Source organism: Oncorhynchus keta, chromosome 20, assembly GCF_023373465.1.
Source record: "Oncorhynchus keta strain PuntledgeMale-10-30-2019 chromosome 20, Oket_V2, whole genome shotgun sequence".
Classification (NCBI taxonomy): domain Eukaryota; kingdom Metazoa; phylum Chordata; class Actinopteri; order Salmoniformes; family Salmonidae; genus Oncorhynchus; species Oncorhynchus keta.
This window is the reverse complement of record NC_068440.1, coordinates 18,190,415-18,211,831: the sequence shown is the minus strand read 5'-3', so window position 1 is coordinate 18,211,831 and position 21,417 is coordinate 18,190,415. Positions and strand designations below refer to the sequence as shown.

General features: G+C 44.1%; 1 protein-coding gene and 1 long non-coding RNA gene across 42 annotated transcripts in view; one reads left to right on the top strand and one right to left on the bottom strand.

Moving 5' to 3' along the window:
• Positions 1 to 21,417, top strand: part of LOC127909882 (uncharacterized) — a 92,143-nt gene that overhangs the window by 64,639 nt on the left and 6,087 nt on the right. The gene's annotated exons all lie outside the window — the stretch shown is intronic.
• Positions 5,190 to 20,499, bottom strand: LOC118399499 (nuclear receptor subfamily 1 group D member 2-like). Of its 41 annotated transcripts, none has more exons than XR_008072712.1 (12): positions 19,882 to 20,499; positions 16,874 to 16,957; positions 15,443 to 15,643; positions 15,195 to 15,283; positions 14,780 to 14,924; positions 12,955 to 13,835; positions 12,479 to 12,664; positions 12,045 to 12,255; positions 6,597 to 7,896; positions 6,468 to 6,510; positions 6,382 to 6,424; positions 5,190 to 6,338 (listed from the first exon to the last, which is right to left on the bottom strand). XR_008072712.1 is itself a non-coding variant. In XM_035795628.2 (8 exons), exons 1-8 carry the CDS (start codon positions 19,898 to 19,900, stop codon positions 7,700 to 7,702), a joined length of 1,929 nt encoding a protein of 642 aa, XP_035651521.1. In that variant the 5' UTR covers positions 19,901 to 20,495; the 3' UTR covers positions 5,190 to 7,699. The 41 variants fall into 41 exon arrangements, 1 of the variants encoding a protein (XP_035651521.1); XR_008072717.1 differs by having other exon boundaries at positions 5,190 to 6,295; XR_008072722.1 differs by having other exon boundaries at positions 6,640 to 7,896.

Genomic DNA, 21,417 nt, shown 5'->3' with positions numbered 1-21,417 from the left:
TGTGTGTAATATGATTTGTTTGCCCTCTCTGGCATTTATTTTGGCTCTATTTAATCACTCTGCCTGGATATTTATGTTCATAGCAGTAATCCTCAGACAAACCAGAAGAGACTAACCCTAAAAAAATCTAAATTCCCTTCTTTTTTTTATAGACTCGCTCCTATTGAATAACAGAATTGGAGGCTGTTTTGGTCTATTTGAAATAAAACAATAACCCAATTAGGTAAAGTGGAAAAGTGAATAACATGTGACTGTGGCACACAGAGAGAGAGGGAAATAGGGAGGGAGACAGAGAGAGAAAAGGGAGGAGAGAGAGAAAGCTGCTGCTGTGTTTTCAAATGTCAGGGTTCAGTTAGTGGAATCACGGTGAACATTGGGATAAAGCTCTGTAGCACCATACCATTCCTCCTTTTAAATTCACACCAAAAATACCATTTTTTTTTTTTTTTTTAAGATGACAGGACTTGAGCAACATGAATTACAAAGTCATTATGTTGAAGTAATATTAAATAAAGCAACATTTTGATCAGTGGTTCATCTTCTATAAAGGGACAGACACAGACAGCTACAGGATCAAAGATTCACCTTGTATCTGATGTGTCCATAAAAAAAACTCTTATGTCAACAGTTGGTTAAAAGAGCAACACTTCTCTCTGCTGGTTGAAGTTTGTACCAGGCCCAGGGATGATGGCGTCATTTTAGCATAATTAGTAAGCACGTTTCCATCCAGTAAAGTCATACCATATAAAAAAAACAATGGTGGAAACAGGAAGGTTCGGTGTATTTGTACTTGTTCATGGTGGGATATTTTTGTGTCTCGCCTTTACGTGAAAAGATCGAAGTAATATAATACCGAAGAGTCGCGAGATGATATGGTGTGTGGTCCTCCCACTACGACTCGGGAAAAAAGTAATAATAATAATATATAAAAACGAGGACACGGGAAGCCATGCAGTGAGCGTCTGCTAAATGACTTAAATGTAAATGTTTATTTCAGGCTACATATTAAATAAATGATGATGAACTTCAAAGGGTGGTGAAAGTACAAGGTGATGGGCTTGATGCTGCTTTCCATATCGAGGGTCCTATTCTAATGACATGATGATCGATGCTTCACTGCTGTTTGACAAATAGAAATATTCTTGTTCTTATCCATAACATTCTCATCATGTAGATTAGACCACCTGCACAGCCTACCCGCACTTTAACTGCAAACTGTTGGCTAGAGCGAAGGTACAAAGACCAGAGTAGGCACATTTGCTAGTTAACGCAACAGTTTTTGTGACAATCAGTAGAGTTGAAAATGCTATGGAAACACACTGGCCTTTAGATTTGTATTTGGTACATGAAAATTTACACGAAAAAGTTAACTTTGTGTTCACAACATCATCACGCACGTATTTTTATTTGCAACAGGTTAATTTGGTAGAAACATACCACTGGTGGGGAAATGCGCATATTTATGTGGATTCTAGAATATTCATATGAAAATCTGTTGGATGGAGTCCTAGCTACAGTCAGTTATTAATTACATTAAATTCAGGAATTAGATTTTGTACTTGAATTGTTAAAAATGTAAGATTAAAAGCTAACTCTGCAAGTAAATTAAGTGTAAGAATTGCCATCAATAGATAAATGCAATACAACGTGATTCCTTTTTATAACAATAACCAGGTTTCCATCCAACCTTTCTATGTGAGTAAAGTGGCCTACATGTCCAATAGAAGACAGGCCCGAGGGAAAGAGCAAATCTGTCAGTAAACTTTCCCAAATGACAACAAAACAAAATATGCTAGACACGGTGTGATCTTTTTGTGTCAGTAAAATTCATTATTTGAGAAATGACTGTGGAAACGCTATTAATGTGCAAATACTGATATAATAACCATCACGCGATGATGTATCGTCTTCCCACTACGATTTGGGGAAAGCAAGCAGTTTATTAGGCTACAGATTAAATAAATGATGAACTTCAAAGGGTGGTGAAGGTGAAAGGGGATCTTGATGGTTCTTTCCAATAAATATCGAGGATCTTATTCTGGTGATATGATGATCAACGCTTGACTGCCATTTGACAAATAAAAATACTCAATAATCTCACGTAGATTTTACCAGCACTGTCTGCGAGCTGTTGGCTAAAGTGTACGTGCCAATACCAGAGTGGGCACATCTGCAATATAACGTAACTTTTTTGTGACAAAACCATCAGTAGAGATGAAAATGCGATGGAAACCCATTTGATTTGTATGTTTTATCCTGGGACATGGGAATTTAACTGCAAAAGGGATTTTTATGTGCACTACCTCATCATGCACAGCCTTTAATCTGCACCAAGTCAATTTGATAGAAACATCTCTGTTGGGAAAATGGGCATATTGTTTTATGCAGATTTTAGAATATAAGCATGAAAATCTGTTGCAAATTGGATGGAAACCTAGCTAATGGTATGAAAAGTGTTATACACTGCTCAAAAAAATAAAGGGAACACTTAAACAACACAATGTAACTCCAAGTCAATCACACTTCTGTGAAATCAAACTGTCCACTTAGGAAGCAACACTGATTGACAATAAATTTCACATGCTGTTGTGCAAATGGAAAAGACAACAGGTCCACTCTAGTGGTAGCATGAGACGGAGTCTACAACCCACACAAGTGGCTCAGGTAGTGCAGCTCATTCAGGGTGGCACATCAATGCGAGCTGTGGCAAGAAGGTTTGCTGTGTCTGTCAGCATAATGTCCAGAGCATGGAGGCGCTACCAGGAGACAGGCCAGTACATCAGGAGATGTGGAGGAGGGCAACAACCCAGCAGCAGGACCGCTACCTCCGCCTTTGTGCAAGGAGGAGCAGGAGGAGCACTGCCAGAGCCCTGTAAAATGACCTCCAGCAGGCCACAAATGTGCATGTGTCTGCTCAAACGAACGGTCAAACAAACTCAATGAGGGTGGTATGAGGGCCCGACGTCCACAGGTGGGGGTTGTGCTTACAGCCCAACACCGTGCAGGACGTTTGGCATTTGCCAGAGAACACCAAAATTGGAAAATTCACCACTGGCGCCCTGTGCTCTTCACAGATGAAAGCAGGTTCACACTGAGCATGTTACAGACGTGACAGAGTCTGGAGACGCAGTGGAGAATGTTCTGCTGCCTGCAACATCCTCCATGACCGGTTTGGCGGTGGGTCAGTCATGGTGTGGGGTGGCATTTCTTTGGGGGGCCGCACAGCCCTCCATGTGCTCGACAGAGGTAGCCTGACTGCTATTAGGTACCGAGATGAGATCCTCAGACCCCTTGTGAGACCATATGCTGGTGTGGTTGGCCCTGGGTTCCTCCTAATGCAAGACAATTCTAGACCTCATGTGGCTGGAGTGTGTCAGCAGTTCCTGCAAGAGGAAGGCATTGATGCTATGGACTGGCCCGCCCGTTCCCCAGACCTGAATCCAATTGAGCACATCTGGGACATCATTTCTCGCTCCATCCACCAACTTGCACCAGACTGTCCAGGTGTTGGCCAATGCTTTAGTCCAGGTCTGGGAGGAGATCCCTCAGGAGACCATCCGTCACCTCATCAGGACCATGCCCAGGCGTTGTAGGGAGGTCATACAGGCACGTGGAGGCCACACACACTACTGAGCCTCATTTTGACTTGTTTTAAGGACATTACAAAGTTGGATCAGCCTGTAGTGTGGTTTTCCACTTGAATTTTGAGTGTGACTCCAAATCCAGACCTCCATGGGTTGATACATTTGATTTCCATTGTTGTCAGCACATTCAACTATGTAAAGAAAAAAGTATTTAATAAGAATATTTCATTCATTCAGATCTAGGATGTGTTATTTTAGTGTTCCCTTTATTTTTTTTAGCAGTGTATTATTGAGGACTTGAATACTTTGGGGGAAATGCTTGCTTAACATTGGCATCATGTAGAACTGGTTTTGTACGTGCCTACAGGTTTGTGGCATCATAAAGTATTCAGACCCCTTGACTTTTTCTACATTTTGATAAATTACAGCCTTATTCTTAAATGGATTAAATACATGTTTTTCCTCAGCAATCTAAACACAATACCCTATAACGACAAAGCGAAAATAGGTTATACATTTTTGCAAAAAGAAAACAGAAATGCCTTATTTACATAAGTATTCAGACCCTTTGAGATGAGACTTGAAATTTAGCTCAGGTGCATTCTGTTTCCATTGATCATCCTTCAGGCGTTTCTACAACTTGGAGTCCACCTGTGTTAAATTCAATTGATTGGACATGATTTGTAAATGCACACACCTGTCTATATAAGGTCCCACAGTTGACAGTGCATGCCAGAGCAATAACCAAGCCATGAGGTCGAAGGAATTGTCTGTAGAGCTCCGAGACATGATTGCGTCGAGGCACAGATCTGGGGAAGGGTACCAAAATATCTTTGCAGCCTTGAAGGGCCCCAAGAACAAAGTAGCCTCCATCATTCTTAAATGGAAGACGTTTGGAACCTTGTCAAGTGGAGTTCTAAATAGCAGTGCGATTTAACCTGAGTAATTGTTGCCTGTGTTACTGGTTCTCAGTGGCCTAATCATGCTTGGAAAATGGAAAAGCCTGCTGAAAAGAAATGACTAACACTGTATACAGATAGATTTCTATATGTAAATAATATATTGCATACTGCAATGCTTTCAGAGAGAAAACAGAGACTGACAAGGTAGGTCAGCGATGCACACGATTGGCAGAACAGAAGCACGGAGGAGGATGGAAGATGAAGAGCAGGAAGGAGAGAGAAATGAAGGGTTTGAAATCATTGATCAATCAACGGCATAACGGACATTATCATATGGAATGCCTGCAGCTCAATTGATTACAGCCCTTAGTCTCTTGGTGTTATTTCTAAAAGGAGATTACAATCTGTTATGTAATATTACCATCATACTGTATTTGAATAGAATCTACCTATTTACAGCACATCATAACTATATCTGTAGTCTATGTACAGGTTTGAAAAGTATGGTAGAGGACAAAAGCATGTCTATTCAAGTTAAGTGGTCCTCTGTTGAAACATTTGAGACAGTAGTATAAGAATTGCTGGTGGCGGAGTCCAACGGAATGACAAAACAACATTTGTACATTTCTCTCCCTTCCCACAAACACCGTCCCCACAGAAGCACGACAATTGTGCATAGCCTACATGCATTTATTAATAATGCTATTTTTTGTATAGATTATTTATTTCCAAATGGGCTTAGACACGATATCAATGTGTGCAAAAAACATTTTCATGAAACAAATTAAACACAGTTAACAAATATGCATAATTAGCACTCAAAGTAGTTTCTGTAAAATCAAATAGCGCAGTTTAATTGGATCTTTTTTTTTACCGAAACTGTCACCTAAAAATGTGCACCCCCCAAAATGACAATAACAATTTTATCCTTTTGACATGGAAATAACAACTAAAATGTCTTCAAGCAGAGTTGTGTTGAGTCGATAGGTTTTATTGGTTACCAACGTTAACCTTTGTCAGTTCGAATAACCTCAATGCATTTCATTTCCTCTCCATTTGCACTCATATCATACAAATGCGGTCTATTACCATACACTATAATAATTAAGTGACTGGACCGTGTTTGTCAATGATGGACTTCAGTTAGTTCATAACCTTACAAGAACATGATAATTTACAAGAACATAATTTACAACAAACCTCCTATATGCGTGTAACACACACAGCACCATCAGCTGAAACTGTAAGCTTGAAATAAGAGATTCCTCTATACAAATAAACATTCAATCAAAGCCCTTCCTCAGGTGACTAGATCGGGCCACACCGAGACAGAGGTAACGCAGCAGCGGTTACCCTGATTACATACGTCCATCTATGCTTTTACAACATCCCCCTTAATGTCATTCAACACCTATAGTTTAGAGAGGAAACAAACCTCTGTAGTCATTCATTCATTGTCAGTTTACTTTCAACTAGATGGTTTGGAGTTTAATTAACGAGCCCTAACCCCCTTTAGAATCACCCTGTCATTTCAGGCAATAAGCACAACATTCTTCTAGATTAGTCTGCCTACAATTATAAATATATACATGTTTATTTTAAATACACCCAAGGTGTAGAACAAAGCTCTCTAACCCTGTTCTTAGAAAGCTACCTTCCTGTAGGTTTTCACTCCAACCACAGTTGTACTTAACCTGATTCACCTTATCAACCAGCTAATTATTAGAATCAAGTGTGCTTGATTAGGGTTGGGTTAGAGCAAAAACCTACAGGGTGGTCACTCTCCAGGAAGAGGGTTGGAGCAAAAACCTACAGGGTGCTAGCTCTCCAGGAAGAGGGTTGGAGCAAAAACCTACAGGGTGCTAGCTCTCCAGGAAGAGGGATGGAGCAAAAACCTACAGGGTGGTAGCTCTCCAGGAAGAGGGTTGGAGCAAAAACCTACAGGGTGGTAGCTCTCCAGGAAGAGGGTTGAAGCAAAAACCTACAGGGTGGTAGCTCTCCAGGAAGAGGGTTGGAGCAAAAACCTACAGGGTGGTAGCTCTCCGGGAAGAGGGTTGGAGCAAAAACCTACAGGGTGGTAGCTCTCCAGGAACAGGGTTGGAGCAAAAACCTACAGGATCGTAGCTCTCCAGGAACAGGGTTGGAGCAAAAACCTACAGGATCGTAGCTCTCCAGGAACAGGGTTGGAGCAAAAACCTACAGGATCGTAGCTCTCCAGGAACAGGGTTGGAGCAAAGACCTACAGGGTGGTAGCTCTCCAGGAAGAGGGTTGGAGCAAAGACCTACAGGGTGGTAGCTCTCCAGGAAGAGGGTTGGAGCAAAGACCTACAGGGTGGTAGCTCTCCAGGAACAGGGTTGGAGCAAAGACCTACAGGGTGGTAGCTCTACAGGAAGAGGGTTGGAGCAAAAACCTACAGGGTGGTAGCTCTCCAGGAACAGGGTTGGAGCAAAAACCTACAGGATCGTAGCTCTGCAGGAACAGGGTTGGAGCAAAAACCTACAGGATCGTAGCTCTCCAGAAACAGGGTTGGAGCAAAGACCTACAAGGTGGTAGCTCTCCGGGAACAGGGTTGGAGAGCCATTGTGTAAGACCTAAACGAAAAGTGTAAATAAACAAATCACATATCATATTGCACCAAAAATATGCAAAAATAAAAGATATAAAAGGTTCTTCTCTAAGGGTTGTACAGTTGCAAACTTCCTACACAACACAACATGGACACAGGAACAAGACAAAGAAACATAATATCTTCCGCTTGTGTCTGAACGTGTGCATTCATGGTTTTTACAACAGAAGCCTTTCAGCCTTACAGTACGATAACTTTGAAGTCTTAAGTATTTCCCCTCCCTCCCCTTTGATCTTGACACATTTGCTGACTACTTCAACTTGTTTGTGAAGGGAAATGATCACGTGAAGTGAGGGGCGTGATGAGGGTTCTCTTGGAGGTCAGGCAGGGTTCATAGTTCATTAGTGTAGATGGTCGAGGTGTGTCAGGGTGGGTGGAGAAATGGGCTTTGTGGTCCACAACCACAGGCCTCAGACCCAATGTCCATGGTCATATTCATTAGGGCACACCATAGCAAAAGGTTTGGCAACGGGGGAAAAAAACAAGCATTTATTATTGGGCAAGTTCATGTGTTACCTCCCCATCTCAGTAAATGTTCCATTTGGTGCCTAATGAATACTCCCCAGGTTCAGAACTTGGTTCTGGTCTAGTGATGGATCTTGAAGGCCAGCAGCTGCTCAGAGTGCATGTTATTAAGGGAGCGCAGTTCGGGCAGTCTGAGGAGCAGCTTGGTGAATATGGCCGACTCGTTGGTGTGGTTCTTAGTGACGAGGCCCTTCAGGTGCCGTATCAGAGTATCCTGAAGCGCCTCCACAGAGTTCACATTCTCAATCCCTGAGCGATCTAGAACACAAAAAACCCAGTAGAACTTTATTAGACTTGGTTCCTATACTTTTCTCTGATTACCATTCACAGATGTATGGCTCTATGACAGGAAGCTGGATAGAAGATGTTAGTGAGGAAGGAAACATTCACTATAATACAATGCATGCTTTCAAACAACAAACATACTTTAGATAGTTACACTAATCTCTTGGTAAGGAGCCATACAGTACCATAACTCACAGTATTAAGTCTGTTTCTATAGGATATAGTGTTTATAGTCTAGAAGAAAGTAGTGGGGCAAAAAAACTATTTAGTCAACCACCAATTGTGCAAGTTCTCCCACTTAAAAGGATGAGAGGCCTGTAATTTTCATCATAGGTACACTTCAACTATGACAGACAAAATGAGAAAAAAATCCAGAAAATCACATTGTAGGATTTTTAATGAATTTATTTGCAAATTATGGTGGAAAATAAGTATTTGGTCAATAACAAAAGTTTCTCAATACCTTGTTATATACCCTTTGTTGGCAATGACAGAGGTCAAACGTTTTCTGTAAGTCTTCACAAGGTTTTCACACACTGTTGCTGGTATTTTGGCCCATTCCTCCATGCAGATCTCCTCTAGAGACATTTACATTACATTTAAGTCATTTAGCAGACGCTCTTATCCAGAGCGACTTACAAATTGGTGCATTCACCTTATGACATCCAGTGGAACAGCCACTTTACAATAGTGCATCTAAATCTTTTAAGGGGGGGGTGAGAAGGATTACTTTATCCTATCCTAGGTATTCCTTAAAGAGGTGGGATTTCAGGTGTCTCCGGAAGGTGGTGATTGACTCCGCTGTCCTGGCGTCGTGGGGAGTTTGTTCCACCATTGGGGGCCAGAGCAGCGAACAGTTTTGACTGGGCTGAGCGGGAACTGTACTTCCTCAGTGGTAGGTAAATGGATGAACGCAGTGCCCTTGTTTGGGTGTAGGGCCTGATCAGAGCCTGGAGGTACTGAGGTGCCGTTCCCCCACAGGTCCAGGCAAGCACCATGGTCTTGTAGCGGATGCGAGCTTCAACTGGAAGCCAGTGGAGAGAGCGGAGGAGCAGGGTGCGTGAGAGAACTTGGGAAGGTTGAACACCAGACGGGCTGCAGCGTTCTGGATGAGTTGTAGGGGTTTAATGGCACAGGCAGGGAGCCCAGCCAACAGCGAGTTGCAGTAATCCAGACGGGAGATGACAAGTGCCTGGATTAGGACCTGCGCCGCTTCCTGTGTGAGGCAGGGTCGTACTCTGCGGATGTTGTAGAGCATGAACCTACAGGAACGGGCCACCGCCTTGATGTTAGTTGAGAACGACAGGGTGTTGTCCAGGATCACGCCAAGGTTCTTAGCGCTCTGGGAGGAGGACACAATGGAGTTGTCAACCTGGCGAGATCATGGAACGGGCAGTCCTTCCCCGGGAGGAAGAGCAGCTCCGTCTTGCCGAGGTTCAGCTTGAGGTGGTGATCCGTCATCCACACTGATATGTCTGCCAGACATGCAGAGATGTGATTCGCCACCTGGTCATCAGAAGGGGGAAAGGAGAAGATTAACGTCTGCATAGCAATGATAGGAGAGACCATGTGAGGTTATGACAGAGCCAAGTGACTTGGTTATAGCGAGAATTAGAACCATTCTGGGGGACACCAGTGGTGAGAGCACGTGGTGAGGAGCCGATTCTCGCCACGCCACCTGGTAGGAGCGACCTGTCAGGTAGGACGCAATAGCCGGAGATGCCCAACTCGGAGAGGGTGGAAGGAGGATCTGATGGTTCACAGTATAGCCGATAGGTCTAGAAGGATGAGAGCAGAGGAGAGAGAGTTAGCTTTAGCAGTGCGGAGCGCCTCCGTGATACAGAGAAGAGCAGTCTCAGTTGAATGACTAGTCTTGAAACCTGACTGATTTGGATAAGGTCATTCTGAGAGAGATAGCGGGAGAGCTGGCCAAGGAGCACGTTCAAGAGTTTTGGAGAGAAAAGAAAGAAGGGATACTGGTCTGTAATTGATGACATCGGAGGGATCAGTGTAGGTTTTTTCAGAAGGGGTGCAACTCTGCTCTCTTGAAGACGGAAGGGACGTAGCCAGCGGTCAGGGATGAGTTGATGAAGGTGAGGTAAGGGAGAAGGTTCCGGAAATGGTCTGGAGAAGAGAGGAGGGGATAGGGTCAAGCGCGCAGGTTGTTCAACTCACAAGACAGATTTCATCAAAAGGGGAGAAAGAGGTCAGAGCAAAGGGCAGTGTGAGCAGAAAGCGGTGTCGTTTGATCACATTGTAGGACCTTTTTTCAAAATGAAGTCATCTGCAGAGAGGGAGGAGGGGGGAGGAGGATTCAGGAGGGAGGAGAAGGTGGCAAAGATTAGGGTTAGAGGCAGATGCTTGGAAAATAGAAAGTGGCTTTAGCAGCAGAGACAGAGGAGGAAAATGTCAAGTGAAAGGATGCCAAGGGAAGTTTTCTCCATTTCCGCTCGGCTGCCCGGAGCCTTGTTCTGTGAGCTCGCAATGAGTCGTCGAGCCATGGAGCGGGAGGGGAGGACCGAGCCGGCCTGGAGGATAGGGGACATAAAGAGTCAAAGGATGCAGAAAGGCAGGAGAGGAGGGTTGAGGAGGCAGAATCAGGAGATAGGTTGGAGAAGGTTTGAGCAGAGGGAAGAGATGATAGGATTCGGGGGAGAGAGAGCGAAGGTTGGGACGGCGCGATACCATCCGAGTAGGGGCAGTGTGGGAAGTGTTGGATGAGAGCGAGAGGGAAAAGGATACAAGGTAGTGGTCGGAGACTTGGAGGGGAGTTGCAATGAGGTTAGTGGAAGAACAGCACCTAGTAAAGATGAGAGCAGTGATGATTTGGGGCTGTTGCTGGGCAACACGGACTTTCAACTCCCTCCAAAGATTTTCTATGGGGTTGAGATCTGGAGACTGGCTAGGCCACTCCAGGACATTGAAAAGCTTCTTATGAAGCTACTCCTTCGTTGCCCGGGCGGTGTGTTTGGGATCATTGTCATGCTGAAAGACCCAGCCACGTTTCATCTTCAAAGCCCTTGCAGATGGAAGGTTTTCACTCAAAATCTCACGATACATGGCCCCATTCATTCTTTCCTTTACACGGATCAGTCGTCCTGGTCCCTTTGCAGAAAAACAGCCCCAAAGCATGATGTTTCCACCCACATGCTTCACAGTAGGTATGGTGTTCTTTGGATGCAACTCAGCATTCTTTGTCCTCCAAACATGACGAGTTGAGTTTTTACCAAAAAGTTATATTTTGGTTTCATCTGACCATATGACATTCTACCAATCTTCTTCTGGATCATCCAAATGCTCTCTAGCAAACTTCAGACAGGCCTGGACATGTACTGGCTTAAGCAGGGGGACACGTCTGGCACTGCAGGATTTGAGTCCCTGGCGGCGTAGTGTGTTACTGATGGTAGGCTTTGTTACTTTGGTCCCAGCTCTCTGCAGGTCATTCACTAGGTCCCCCCGTGTGGTTCTGGGATTTTTGCTCACCGTTCTTGTGATCATTTTGACCCCACGGGGTGAGATCTTGCGTGGAGCCCCAGATCGAGGGAGATTATCAGTGGTCTTGTATGCCTTCCATTTCCTAATAATTGCTCCCACAGTTGACTTCTTCAAACCAAGCTGCTTACTATTGCAGATTCAGTCTTCCCAGCCTGGTGCAGGTCTACAATTTTGTTTCTGGTGTCCTTTGACAGCTCTTTGGTCTTGGCCATAATGGAGTTTGGAGTGTGACTGTTTGAGGTTGTGGACAGGTGTCTTTTATACTGATAACAAGTTCAAACAGGTGCCACTAATACAGGTAACGAGTGGAGGACAGAGGAGCCTCTTAAAGAAGTTACAGGTCTGAGAGAGCCAGAAATCTTGCTTGTTTGTAGGTGACCAAATACTTATTTTCCACCATCATTTGCAAATAAATTCATTAAAAATCCTACAATGTGATTTTCTGGATTTTTTTCTTCTCGTTTTGTCTGTAATAGTTGAAGTGTACCTATGATGAAAATTACAGGCCTCATCTTTTTAAGTGGGAGAACTTGCACAATTGGTGGCTGACTAAATACTTTTTTGCCTCACTGTATATTTAAAAAGGGGCAGGAAATATGAATGAAAAGGTCACGTCATGATCCTACCGGCAGAGATGAGGACAACGGTGGTGAACAGGCTCATCTCCTCCTCGTTAAGGCCGAGCCCCATCAGATTTTCGCTGAAGTCCATCATGGAGGTCAGGAAGTCGCCGGCGCCCATGGCTCGTAACGCCTCCACGCTGTACTTGGTACCACCCAGGAATGTCACAGTGCGGTCTTTCACATCAAACAGCGACGCAAAACGGACCACTAGCACCTGATGAAGTGACAGCAGACACTAGGTACGTTTGGCTGGATCAAGTGCATTTCCATGAGCCATATCAGTTTGATTTTAATACTGTTTTCATTCACATACATGTGAGAAAGGGGATAAGGAGTAGAGGAGAGAAGGAGAAAAGAAGAGCCTAGGGAAGGAAGACTGAGAAAAACAATGCAATAAAAGGTTTTAATATACTGCAAGTGAGTGTTCTGGTCTTCACCTCAAAGGTACCAGCCTTGAGCAGGCTGACCTGGTCGTGTTGGGAGAGGTCGCTGAAGCCTGGGATCCGCTTGGCAAACTCCACCACCTCCCTGACGGCCGGGGTGAAACTGTGGCTGAACTCCTCCCAGATCCCATGGCCTGACTTATGGGGATTCACATGGGGAGATGTGTTCATGGGACACAGCTGAGGATGGAGAGGGGAGAAGGAGGTACATGAAACATATCATTCATATACTTATTTAATGGTGGATAAGTTGAGTTTCCCATATACATTGTGTTATGTTAACACAATCTGAAGGTGTGAGATCAAGTATGGTGTTACACAGGGATCGAATCTTGTACTTCTATTATTTGTAGTTTATGATTTGGGGAGTGTTATACAAATGTCGTCAATCAATATATTATACAATAGATTAGCATAGATATTATATTAACTATAATATATCATATAGTCATTGTCCATCTTGGACTCACCAGATGCATCCTGTTGCCCCCGCTCCACAGTGGTCCTGTGAATCCTCCATGGGAGTTGGAGGTGGCCTGGCTAGTGCTGTTGTTGCCTCCATGGTGGGTGTAGGCTGGGAAATAGCCACTAGGGGAGCTGTTGGGCAGTCTGTCTCTACTGTAGAGACAGTGATTCTGGGTGGGGGTGGTGGGAGTACCTCTGCTGTAGGGGCAATGGCTAGGGGTGGTGGTGTCATCCCCCTGGCAATGGTGCCTGTCAGGGCCCTGAGGCCCAGTGTTGGTGGGTCTCTCCTGAGCCTGGTCGTGGGCCTGAGTGGCTGTGAATGAGGCCAGGTCATTCTGCTGGTTCTGGTTCTTCTGGTTCCAGGCCTCCTGCTGGTTCCAGTTCCTCTCCTCTATCCTCTTTCCAGTGTCACTGACACGTTGCTCCTCCCCCGGGGAGGTCGGCTGGGCATCAGCCTGGGACTGGGTGGAGGGGCTACCTTGCTTCTGATTGTACATGAAGGACTCCTGGTGGGCCCGGGTCACCGAGCCAATCCCATCCTCTGACCCGCGGTCTGAACCACTTGGAGACGCCGATATAGGGCTTCGGTTTGTATCCATGGCGACTGCAGACTCTGGGTGATGTTTGGGCTCCTCTGATTGGTTGGACCCGGGGGAAGCGGCAGGAGAGGTGGAGGAAGAGGATGAGCCTAAACCAGAGTCAACATCTTGGGGGCGGGGCTCCCCAGGGCAGGCCGGCACCTGAAGCTGATTGGCCAGGGGGAGGGGTGTGTTGCCGTGGAGCTGGCTGTGTAGCTGGCTGTTGTTCATCATGTTGTTCACGGCACTCTGCATCTCCAGCAGCATGCGCTGCTTCTCACGCTTTGGGATGCGGCCGAAACGCACAGCTATTAGAGGAAAGAGGTAGGAGACAAGGTTTAACCCGGGTGGACACTACACCACTTTCAAAATCCTAACACTTAATGTGGCACAGACGGTGGTCACACACTACAAGACTCTCCACTTTGTCGTGAGGATTCTCAATACCACGCCGTCTCGCCAAAACAATGATGTGATTAGATTTAATGTAGCTATGAGCTGTGGCTCAAAGCAGCCTCAAATGTTCAGTCATTCACACTTGCCATATAGAGTTGAAATATCTAGGAAACATTTTGAATTGAATATCATTGATTGTGAACTTCAGAGCTGTAACAATTTGACACTTTGGCTTTGGTTAAAGGCAAGTACAAACACATACTAATATTAGTTATCGCTCCTGCTACAGAGTCTACACACATTCTGGGTGACGCAAAACAACTTTTCTCACTGGCTTCTTCTCTGGCGAACTCTCATTGGCAATTACTAATCACCGTTCTCAAAACGTGTAATTTCACATCTCACACTACAAGAGCATTGCAGATTTTGTGGCGATAAAATCAAACATGTTTGAAAATAATGGGATGTCTGGGACTGCTCCAAGACGAGACCGGTAGCCTTCAGATTGCGTCTTTGACCCGCTCACATTAAACGAGCGTCGGTGACGCAACAATATGGGGATTTTGGCTCCGGTCTCAAAAACTTGTCTCGTCTCGGGCAGCTAAATCGTGTAGTGTACACCAGGCTTTAATTTCCTCCAACACCTCCTATTAAAATGGTCTTTGCTGATAGGTCTGCTAGTCTACAGATAATGACCAAATACTGTCAATCCTTGTTTAAAATAGAACAAACCGATACTTTCCTTCATCTACTTTTTTCTCAACTACATATTTATGTAACCCACGACAACGGTAATAAACCATGTATTATTGTGACAGGAGAGGGGATGTAGTTATAGAAGGTAATAGGAACTTACAGTCCTTGGACATGCCGACCAGCAGACACTTCTTGAAGCGACACTGCTGGCAGCGGTTCCTGTTGATCCTCATGATGGCACAGCTCTCGTTCTTCAGGCACTTCTTATACTGGATGTTCTGCTGGATGCTCCGACGGAAGAAACCCTACACGCACACAGACAGATGGACACACTAGTGAGTCAGAGTTTGTTGGGAGACTTGCTAGTTCACAGTGCTTTGACAGCAGAACTAGGTCATTAAGAGAGGAGAGAGAGAGAGGCTGTGGTTAAAAATAAGGCAGAAGCGTTCTGAGTTCGATGATTTGACCCTGTTAGGCTACCGTCCCATTATGTCATTTCCCTTGCTCTCTCACCTTAACTATGGCATTGAGGCACAACATTGATTAGGTGTGTGTGTGTCGGTCTGTGTTCTCACCTTGCAGCCCTCACAGGCATGGACCCCATAGTGGAATCCAGATGCAATATCTCCACACACCTTACACAGCAGCACCAGGCCGTTGATTTCTGCCAAAACCCAGATGCAAAACATCTCATCAGCACTCATTGACGCAATGCCTCTAAATTAAATTCAACAGATTGTATCATACCCAAAGCCAAGGGTCAAGTATTGCAATAGTAACTGAATAGACATTCAAGTTATTGAGCAGCAGAGAAACCACTCACTAGTAATGCTGCATTTTGCACTGGTCTTTGCTGTAGTATGGGCCAGTGGGAGACCTGCCGTGGTTAGGGGCGTGTCCACCACATTGCCCTGGCGACAGATGTGGGAGGAGTTGTGTGGCAGGGAAGAGGAGTTGTAGCAGTCGTTTGAGTCACTATGACATGACTCAGGGCTGGAGGAGCTGATGTAGGCTATTACACCCCCTAGTGGAGAGACAGACATGATGATTAGGCTGATAATTTAATATAATTAAATAGAACACATATTATACTGTTATCTCTATGGATAGGGCTGGCTGCTGGGGTAGCAGAGGTTCAAGTTGAACAAAGAACAATGATTTTACATGACCTTATAAATAGAGAGTGTTTGAAAGGAATTTGAATTCATGTTGTTTCGGAACATTTTGCAGACCGAAGGGAAGGATCTGGAAATCGTATAGTCCAAAAAAGATTCATATTTTGGGTGGGGTGTGTTGAGACTGAGCACTGCAGCAGACAGCCGAGTCTGGGGAGTGAGATCAGACAGAGCAGCATGCGTTGTGACAACCTTTTACCAGTTGCAGGTTATTTAGATTGTCATTATGGAGACACCCATTTCCAACCCCTTTTCCAGAAAACATTAACATGTTACAACTGATGCTCATCACAAAATAACGGTGACAAAGCACAGGAAAATGACTTTAGGCACTTAGAGCCCATTCGAAAAATTTCCTCGGACATTGGTTTAAACTCCATTCTAATGTAGACTTTGCTTATGGAAAACCATATCAAGCTAAAGGTTTTACGTATGCTCAGTTCTTGGGTCTCCAGCGCTGGACGAGTGGAAATTAAGTGAACTCCCTTGTGAGCTTCTGTTATAGGGAAAAATCCACAATGAAACTGACATTAAAATGTGGACAATGATACAGTTGCATCTGTTGTCCATCAATCAGCCTATTAATTTCTATGCCCATGATGGCTACTGTAGCCTACCACTTCAAACAAATTTGTTGAAATGACAATCACTGTAGCCAATGCAAATACATTTGTTTCACTTGTGTGGTTTACCTGGAGGTGGCAAACTGATTTAATAAATAGCCTATAACTTCTGTTTATTATTGTTGTTGTAGCCATGTGTTATATAAATATAAAATCAAGTAATCAGAAAACCAAGACAGCTAGTCCGGGAAAGATTTATCAGGAATTATTCACAAGCATGTGTTTGCAGGAAAAATAAGCTGACGTTTTATTACAAGAATGCAGCCTGGAAGATGCAAAAGATGCTATTCAGGCCTAATAGTTTGGACTGCTATTCAGTTTACAGCACCAGTCAAAAGTTTGGACACCTACTCATTCAAGGGTTTTTCTCTATTTGTACTACAAAACCATGAAATAACACATGTGGAATTATATAGCAACCAAAAAAAATGTTAAACAAATCAAAATATATTTTACATTTTTCAAAGTAGCCACCCTTTGCCTTGATGACAGCGTTGCACACTCCTGGCATTCTCTCAACCCGCTTCATGAGGTAGTCACCTGGAATGCATTTCAATTAACAGGTGTGCCTTGTTAAAGGTTCATTTGTGGAATTTATTTCCTTATTAATGCATTTGAGCCAAACAGTTGTGTAGTGACAAGGTAGGGGTGGTGTACAGCAGATAGCCCAATTTAAAAGTTGCCAAAAAACATCAAGCACTATGATGAAACTGGCTCTCATGAGGACCGCCACAGGAAATAAAGACAGAGTTACTTCAGCTGCAGAGGATAAGTTCATTAAAGTTACCAGCCTCAGAAATTGCATCCCAAATAAATGTTCAAGTAACAGACATCTCCACATCAACTGTTCAGAGGAGACTGTGTATATCAGGCCGTCATGATTGAATTGCTGCAAAGAAACCACTACTAAAGGACACCAACAAGAAGAAGAGACTAGCTTGGGTCAAGAAACACGAACAATGGACTTCAGACCGGTGGAATTCTGTCCTTTAGTCTGATTAGTCCAAATTTGAGATTTTTGGTGAGAGTAGCTGAACGGATGATCTCCGCAGGTGTGATTCCAACTGTGAAGCATGGAGGAGGAGGTGTGATGTTGTGAGGGTGCTTTACAAGTGACACTGTCTGGGATTTATTTAGAATTCAAGGCACACTTAACCAGCATGGCTACCAGAGCATTCTGCAGCGAAACACCATCCCATCTGAACTACGCTTAGTGGGACAATCATTTGTTTTTCAACAGGACAATGACCCAAAACACATTTCCAGGCTGTGTAAGGGCTATTTGACCAAGAAGGAGAGTGATGGAGTGCTGCATCAGATGACCTGGCCTCCACAATTACCTGGGGGGAATTAATGAGCCATGAATGAGCCAAGACGGGGATGATTAAGTGGCTATGATGGTATGAAGGCCAGATTGGCAATTTAGCCGGGTCACCTGGGTTAACACCCCTACTCTTACAATAAGGGCCATGGGATCTTTAGTGACCACAGAGAGTCAGGACACCTGTTTAACGTCCCAACCCGAAAGATGGCACCCTACACAAGGCAATGTTCCCAATGACTGCCCTGGGGCTATGGGATATTTGTTTTAGACTAGGAAAGGATGCCTCCTACTGGCTCTCCAACACCACTTCCAGCAGCATCTGGTCTCCCATCCAGGACCAACCCTGCTTAGCTTCAGAAGCAAGCCAGCAGTGGGATGCAGGGTAGTATGCTGCTGGCCTTCTTAGGTTGTTAGAAGTTAATTTGAGATTCCTTCTTAATTTGCTCGATAAAGTTATGGAAAAGGGTTTATTGGCTAAATGTGGCAGCTCCCTTGCTGAGAAAAACATTTTTGAGCTAGTTTTTAGGCCTTGTGGGTAGGTTTTGAGTTGTCTTTGGGCAAGAAATTTCAGCTAGACCTGGAAACCCTGTGCAGAGTGGCTCTCAGCCAGGAAGAGAGGCCGACCACCCGCCCCTTTTTTCAGATCAGGCTGACCTTGTTTCTCTTCCTACATTCTGGTTAGATAACACCCCTGTTACATAATGCCAGTTTCAGCAGGGTGTGTGGAGAATAGCCTGGCTACACTTCAACTCACATACATACGGCTCAAGAGGGAAGCTCATCGTCATTCAATCAAGAAGCAGGGTCAGGGCCAACATTGCCAGATTGCTTCATGAAGCAAGCGATTAATGCCAGCCAAATGTTGTGTGGCCCTTATGGTACTAAATTAAATGTAATTTTTCACATGCGCCGAATACAACAGGTGTAGTAGACCTTACAGTGAAATGCTTACTTACAAGCCCTTAACCAACAATGCAGTTTTAAGAAAATACCTCAAAATGTAAGCGATAAGAATAACAAATCATTAAAGAGCAGCAGTAAACAACAATAGAGGGGCTATATACAGGGGGTACCGGTACAGAGTCAATGTAATTGATGTGTTCATGAGTTGATCATCTGTAAATCCCTTGTTGATTACAGAAGTTTCAGCAAATTCTAAAATAATCTCAATAGCCACAGCTGCCCTCTTTTCAACATTCATAAAGCACAAGAAATCCCATAGCAAACACATTCCAAATAATCCTAGGAATACCTAGGATGGGATAAGTAATCCTTCTCACCCCCCTAAAAGATTTAGATGCACTATTGTAAAGTGGCTGTTCCACTGGACGTCATAAGGTGAATGCACCAATTTGTAAGTCGCTGGATAAGAGCGTCTGCTAAATGACTTAAATGTAAATGTAAATGTAAGGGTGACTTACATAATGAATAGGTTGTGAAACTCTTGGTCAATCAATTATAATTTTACTGGACTGACGAAGTTCATTTTTGGAACCCGCCCCTACCTGGAACGGACATGTTTTCCCGAGAAACCCAGTGGTAGAAAACTGGGTCAGTTTACATTGCTGCAACCCTATAACTGCATGCAGTTTCACGTGTATCCACACCAACTCGCAGTGCATTATCTTTGGCAGAATTATGCAATATTTACGTCACAGCACTTCTCCACCAACCAGAGGACGCAAGGGAGCATTTCAAGAAGGAAGTATATACGTCACAACGCTCCTCAGCCAATCAGAGAGATCGTATACAGAGTCGCACATGGCTAACGACCCGTGCATGTGAGAAAAGGGACCTGTAACACTGTTCCAGCATACCGATACTAAAATAACAACACCTTCAATGGCACTCCTAACCCACTTTAACACAGTTTTCATTAAGGCTCATTACAGTAAGAAAAATATAACATGAGCAGTTCACTGTAATACATTTGTCTTATGTTTTAATTCAAAACATCACAAAACACTTTAAAAAACAGGATTCTGACAAGTAGCCTGTTAAAGTTGTATAATTCATCTAGGTTGCGGTCTAATGAAATACACTATAAAAAATCAAACGGTTAAACTGTAGACACTAAAAAAGGCTAGAGGCCTACACATACATATTTCTAAACGTATTGAGCTGAATATGATCGTTTTACCTGCTTTTGTAGATTCCATGTGCTCTGACTTCTGAAATCCCCTATTTGGACCTTTAGTCTGATGACGTGTTTCTTATCTTGTTTCCACCAACTTTTTACGTCACTGGTTGATGTTTTTGATCAATGAATTGAAGCCTTCAGAAAATAGTCGGGAAATGCACGTAGGCCTAATAGTTTCAGAGATGACAGCAATCGCTCAACAGCAACTGTTGCTAATCAGATTGATTTCCCGTCGTGATAGTTGACGATCACCAACGTTCCAAACAACTGACGTAAACTAAACTGTATCCGTTTGGTTGAAAACACGCCCCGAATCAAACAATAGATTGAAGCCAATTGTTTCGCTACAGAATGAATCGAACGTTCGGAATCCGGTATATTTTTCTTTTTCGTAGAGCGCTCAAAAAAGCTGTCCGTCTGAAGTCTCTTTTCTGAAGCCTAAAGATATGCCTAAGCATATTAATAGCTATAGCATACAAATGTGTATTTTCTCGAAGAAAACGATAGCTCTGATAGCAAAGAGTAGAACGTTATTATTCACTGAAAGACGGTTCCGAGTTGAGCTCTCGACTCGAGCTGCTATTCTTCTTCTTTGGTGGGGTTTATCGGCGGTTGGCATCAAACGTTTTGGTGCATTACCGCCATCTACTGTACGAGAGTGTGGGCCAGCGACAGGGAGAAACTCAAATCAAATTGTATTGGTCACATACACATGGTTAGTAGATGTTAATGCGAGTGTAGCGAAATGCTTGTGCTTCTAGTTCCGACGATGCAGTAATATCTATCAAGTAATATAACAAATTCACAAAACTACCTTATACACACAAATGTAAAGGGGTGAATAAGAATATGTACATATCAAGGTTGTTGTCTTTGATGATCTTTTTGGCTTTCCTGTGACATCGGGTGCTGTAGGTGTCCTGGAGGGCAGGAAGTTTGCCCCCTGTGATGCGTTGTGCAGACCGTACTACCCTCTGGAGAGCCTTGTGGTTGAGGGCGGTGCAGTTGCCGTACCAGGCATCTGTAAATGTTTGTGAGTGTTTTAGGTGACAAGACAAATTTCTTCACCCTCCTGAGGTTGAAGACACGCTGTTGGGCCTTCTTCACCACGCTGTCTGTCTGGGTGGACCATTTCAGTTTGTCCGTGATGTGTACGCCGAGGAACTTAAATGTTTCCACCTTCTCCATTACTGTCCTGTCGATTGGGGGTGCTCCCACTGCTATTTCCTGAAGTCCACGATCATCTCCTTTGCTTTGTTGACGTTGAGTGAGAGGTTATTTTCCTGACACCACACCTTGAGGGCTCTCACCTCCTCCCTGTAGGCAGTCTTGTCGTTGTTGGTAATCAAGCCTACCACTGTAGTGTCATCTGCAAACTTGATGATTGAGTTGGAAGCGTGCATGGCCACGCAGTCATGGGTGAACAGGGAGTACAGGAGAGGGCTGAGAACGCACCCTTGTCGGGCCCCAGTGTTGAGGATCAGCGGGGTGGAGATGTTGTTTCCTACCTTCACCACTTGGGGGGGGGGCGGCCCG